The sequence below is a fragment of the Xenopus laevis genome, chromosome 7S, assembly GCF_017654675.1.
Source record: "Xenopus laevis strain J_2021 chromosome 7S, Xenopus_laevis_v10.1, whole genome shotgun sequence".
In the NCBI taxonomy this organism is placed as follows: Eukaryota; Metazoa; Chordata; class Amphibia; order Anura; family Pipidae; genus Xenopus; species Xenopus laevis.
In genome coordinates, this window is record NC_054384.1 from 57,171,056 (window position 1) to 57,177,055 (window position 6,000).

The 6,000-nt window shown below is 37.4% G+C and overlaps 1 protein-coding gene across 3 annotated transcripts in view; it reads right to left on the reverse strand.

Moving 5' to 3' along the window:
- Positions 1 to 1,642, reverse strand: part of ntm.S (neurotrimin S homeolog) — a 778,399-nt gene extending 776,757 nt beyond the window's left edge. For 2 of the 3 annotated variants that reach the window (XM_018227680.2, XM_018227679.2), the window contains exon 1: positions 1,353 to 1,641. In XM_018227680.2, the coding sequence (XP_018083169.2) occupies positions 1,353 to 1,437 (85 nt within the window). In that variant the 5' untranslated portion in view covers positions 1,438 to 1,641. Of the gene's footprint in view, positions 1 to 1,352 lie in introns of all 3 variants that reach the window. The other variant, XM_041571292.1, reaches the window with a different exon arrangement.
- Between the last annotated feature and the right edge of the window lie 4,358 nt (positions 1,643 to 6,000).

The window sequence follows — 6,000 nt, forward strand, 5'->3', positions numbered from 1 at the left end:
GTTTCCGCAAATAGACACCTGCAGAGTAAAGCATTCTAAACAAAAACAAGCACCCAACAGGTATTGCACCTAGGATTATCTGAATCTGTTTATACATATTGATATATTTACAACACATTGATACATAGAGCAATAAAGTCAAGGACTAAAGAAAATGCACACATTTTAAAACAAGCAGAGACTAACAGAAATGGTATTAGTGCCAGTAGCTGCTAGTAAATATTACAGTAAATATATATTTCTTGTAACAACAATAAAAATGCACATGTTGTAAACAAAAAAAAACAGATGTGTAAAACATTCTATATTGCACCTTATATTTTTAATAAAATCAAAAGCTGCTTATACCTACAGGTATCTATGGTGATTTTTTGCTATGAATGTCGTTTCAATTTAAACCTCCCCATTAGTCTGAAGTGATGTCACTATGAGACCCCCACCCTGTTAGATTCACCCTGCGCTTGAAGGGATGCACAAAACATTTCAGCCGCAAACAAGGAGTCTTTTCATAAGAAGCTTGGCCATTTAAAACTCCCCATTCCAGAAAATGACTGTTACTGAGATCTTTTCACAGATCAGCTCTATCCTTGCCAGTCATACAGGGCAGGCATAACATGGTATGGATGTACTGAATGGCTTGCACTGCAGCGTAAAGGGATGCTATTACACAGACCATGACCAGGGAGTGGGGGGATTGCCATTCTATAAAGCAACTTCTAATGTCTGCAGTGCTTCATCTACCACTAGTTAACCATCTGTGAGCAAGTTTCTTGCAGAATAATATCAGAAGCGTCTCTCTGCATCCTGATATTGTCTCTTTCCCTTCACTAGAATTGTATACTATTAGAGAGCATTTAATGTATCAGTCAGTGCTTATTAATTATTATTAGGTTGGATTTTATAAGGTAACATTGGAAATGATCATATAACTATCCTTTGAATAGTAAAGCATAGAAAATGGTCAATGAAGACGAATCAATAAATGTTGTGGAGAGTTTACAATCTAGGAGCTGTGCCAGAGAGCCACATGAAGCAGTAGCTGCATCACTAGCATGATTTATTGGCAAAACATAGGAAGTGGCTGATATGGAAACATCTGTTCATAGCCCACACAGGCACATGCAGGTAACGGTGCTCACTGCACCTGGATTTTGTCACATTTTATCTGCAACAAGGTATAATCGACAAGCATCTCACATACCATTGTAAGGTATAATGTATTTAATAGTCTTATGGAAGCAAGTTACCCTCACATGACTCCCAGAAGCAATGGGGGGGGGGGCATGGGCAGCCCTAGCTGTGCACTTTGGGTGCCTACCAGGGAAAGCGAGGGAAGAAGACTTGGATCCTACCTTGCAGGAGGCAGAGAACAGTCAGCCCACTGAAGATAACCCAAGGAACTGAGTGCAGCATCCTTGCCTGCAGCCGCATGTCCATCCTGACAGTAGTGAGTGTGGCACACAAGAGCTCTTAGAAGAGACAGAAGCAGCCGGTGCACTGATCTCGACTCCGGCGGGACTGAGGAGGTTGTGTTTAATCCAGCAGGAGATTCAGGAGAAGAGCAGCAACACTGGTCTAACCTGACTTGTGTCTGATTAGCACAGCTGCCCCAGCACACTCCGAGCTTCAGCTGCGGCAGCCCGCCTCCTGCACTGCTATAGGATGTCTGCAGTGCTTTCTCTTCTACTCTTTAACCATCTCACTGCACGTTTCAGGGACAATCACACCACAAAAGTGCCCGTTACTAACGTGCATTGCTCTTTTCTTTTTCACAATAAAAAAACCAGGAGAATCACTAGTAATGCTTAACCCCTTCTCGGTCTGGCAGTTTTAATCAGCCTGGTAGCCAAGTGCATTTTCAACATTTTTTCTTCCTTTGCTTTAGGGTCATTTAACTAGGAAAACTTTTAAAAAATGTTGAGGGGTGCACCATAGGTTTTTGTGTATGTGGTATGTACTTTGGTGACAAGATTCTAAACACATTCATGACAAGTTATAATAGAGAAAAATAAATGTATTTTATTTGCTTCATAGTTATCCAAATTGAGTCGACTAAACCAATACAGCTATGGGATATATTATGTGGTATGCTTAGGACCTTGTTATTCACTGAATAACAGACCTTTTAACATTTAAACCAGAGGATTGTGAGCAACATGTTACTTACCATCCACTTGGATGTTGCTCTCAGTGGCCTCAAAATCTGTGCTTATTTTTGAATTCCTGGCTTGGAGGCAAGTTTTGCTTGCACAAAAGCCAGATGTACTGCAAACAGAGCCTCTTGCAGGCTTTCAGTCTAAATAGGGGCAATCAATTATCCAATCACAGCCCTTATTTAGCATGCCAAGTGACTTTTTTCATGCTTGCGTTGCTCCCCAACTTATTTTACATTTGAATGTGGCTCACATGTAAAAAAAAAGAAAAGTTGGGAATCCTGGATTTAAACAGGGAAAAATCCAATAGGATTGTTTTGCCAATAACATGGATTTATTCTAAGTTAAAATCAAGTACACAGTACTGTTTTAGTATCACAGAAAAAGAGGATATCAATTTATTTTTAAATACAACTCCAAGGAAAACACAAGTTTATTTTTGGATAATGGGTTTCTGTATACTAGTTCCAATATACATAGGATAGCTTTATGGAGATTTCTGGACCAAAAACCCTATGGAAATCCCTAGAAATACAGTAAGTCTAGAGTGCAACGCTAAATCTCATAGTACAAAAATATATCTTTTGTTAAATTTCACACATTTCTATGAATTTAAAACCCCATAGTATAAATGATTGCAAATAATAATATTTCACAAATACAGTGTTTATTTTTAAACCACATATCAAAACAAATGTCATATATACAGCACTATTCCTCCTACATGCTGTCGGGTACAAAGACAATATTCTGGAAGATAAAAGCCAGGGAATGTAAAAATAAGTTGATATCATGTATTTGTAGGAAACAAAAAAAAAAGTCATTTAGAGACCCCAGATTGTTAATAGAGAATTCTAATGTTCATTTATGTCACTGCAAACAACCTCACGGAGGCCGATTTAACAACTTAGGTGTTAAATTGCCCAGTTGCAGTTGCTAGTAGCAACCAATGAGCTCTTTCCTTGCATTTTAAACTTACTGTAGACTGTTCAAACAATTCAAAATTCAACAATTGCAGATTGTTGTTATTGTTGCTATTATTTTCCAATGTTTATAAATCAGTTTAGTCTTGACAGCTGCCCCTAGCTAAAGTACCTTCTTAAAACCTCTTTTATTTATTTTTATGAAAGTTCTCATGGTTTTGATTCAAAATTGGCAAACGTATATGGCTACTCCTAACTGCCAAACCACAAATCTTTCCTAAATATTGTGGTTTTTACAAAATGTGCAGTAATTAACTTCTGCCTTGCGCTGCATGTAGAGATCTCAAAAACAGAAATATGAATGGCACAGCGAACTAACTGTGCACATTCACTAAGCCCGTGTTAACTCAGCACTTGTGCCTATCTTATGACCCGATTCATTGCAGGTTCATGCACATTTAGGGATTTTCCCATGCAGCATAGAAGTCAGAATTCAGACATAGAAGTCCAGAGTACAGAGAACTTACATAATTTAAAGGGTAAGCAGCACATTTTGCAATAAAAGACATGTTCACCCAGGTACAGTAACCCATATCAACCAATCAGCAAGTAGCAATTACTGGTCACCTGTTTAATATTTTATTGGTTGTTATTACTGCACTAGGGCAAACTTAGTTCCTTTTATTACATAAAGGGGTCTTTGTATGGTACACACATGGCTAAACAGTGAAAAATTCGTTAAACGGCGCTGGCGTCTCATTTTCGGCGTCCTAAAAACAGCGAATCGCGGGAATTCGCCGCAAATTCGCTCCTGGCAAATAAATTCGCCCATCACTAATCACAATTTAAGCTCATATGTAATGTCTGATTAAGCTCACATTCGCCAAATTATGGGGGCTAAGGGGCATATTTTTATACTGTGATAAACAAAATTCACTGATAAAACAGTGTAAAAGCTGTGTAAAATAATTGATTTTATGTCATGCGAATTCCAGATTTGCTGCATTATTTTACATTACTTCCGGCAAAGGTCACTCTAAAAAAAAGTATGTAAAAAATGTATGCCATTTTTTACACGGCGAAGCCTGGCGGTGTATTATGCCTGTAGTGTATTATCCCGCCATTTTTTACACAGCACAATAAATATGCCCCTAAAATTATATACCAAGCTCACAAATATAATTCACTAAAGAACAGTATACAGTTAGGTTATAAAAGTTCTGGGACTAGCACCCCTTAGCAACTAATCAGCAATAGTAGTAGCAATTATTGGTCACTAACATTTTATTGGTTGCTATTACATACCTCCCAACTGTCTGTTTTTTCTCAGGACAGTCCGATTTTGACAGCTCAACCCACAGTCTCGCAATTTTTACTGAAATGTTCCGACTTTCCCTTTGATCTCCTGCACTGAACGCCCATAAAAAGATACAATGTTTCTAACTTAATTGGCTTTTGGCAGAGAGCCCAGAATATGTGCCAGGTGAAAGTTTTTACTTTTGTTACAATTTAAGATAAGCAAAGAAGCAATTGTAACAATTAAATATAATCAGGTCTCTTGGGGAAATGGTGACTTGCAGGTTAAAGGGCAATTCACCTTCATTAGCAAAACTGTAATAACACATAAAAAAAACACAGAAATCTGTTCAAACTTTCATAACTTGCCAATTTTTGTAAAATGAACATGGTAATTAGGGGGATGTGGCCACAAAATAGGCATGGTCAAAAATCAACTCGCTCTGCATGGCACATCTTTTTGTTCCTCTTTCTATTTCCAAAATGTTGGGAGGGATGCTGTTACTGCACAGGGGCAAACTTAATGCTGTTAATAACTGATAAAAGCTCCATTCTTTTTACCTCCTCAGTTACAGAGTTCAATCCATGGTGGGAGGGTTCCATGTTTCCATTAAACTCCAAGTAAATGTCTGATTGCCATTAGGATGTGATATATAGCAACCACTGGGCAGACTTGATGAATGATAGTTTGAGTTTGCCTAACAAATATGTCCATCGGTCTAGAGGGAAGTGGTAGCATACTACCCCATATAGTAACTGATCAACCTGTTTCCAAAAGTCCACTACTGTGGAGCATTCCTAAGAAACTGTGAGATAAGGCACCTTTCCCTCCCCATCTTTACCTGTAAATTTCAGGTACATTTAGCTCAGTTTTTTCATGGTTCCACAGTATCTTGTAGATGTTTTTTTCTATCACATTGACTATTTTTAAGCATTTTCCCACTTATTTGACCATTGCTTGTAATCTTCAGGAAAGAGCAGCAAGCATGAATATAGTGAGAATATAATCTTTTTTCATTCAAAAGCGCTGATCCATTTGCCTTGCTAGAAGGGTTGAAACGTAACGGATTACTTGATATTAAAATTATTGAAATACAAGGATATCAAATCTGTTTACATTTTTTGTATTTGTGTGTAAGATAAGAATTTTTTGGTTTGTGGACCATAATATCCCTTATATGAAATGTTAATTTTTAACATATGGCCTACTGAAAAGTCACATACAGTATGCATATAGATACTGGAATACTTAAAAATTGAGCATATTGTAACCTTCAAGTTCAAAATAGGGGTGCTCTAAGTCAACATCCTTACACTAACATAACTCTATACAATAAAAAAAAATAGACAGAATAATCTTGTTGCAATACAATATACTCTGCCATTAGTCTCTCATATAGTTTATAGCTAGAGATGAGCAAACATGTTGGGTTCATTCAGGCCTCATACAGGTCAGCGTGATGTGTGATTTGCCAATGCATTCAATTTTTCCGATCGCCTAGTTGAGCTGCTGAATACAAAGCTAAAGAACTCAAAAAACACAAGTATTAAAAAATGAAACCAAATTGCAAATTGTCTCAGAATATCTCTCTCCACATCATATTAAAAGTTATATCAAAGGTAACTAC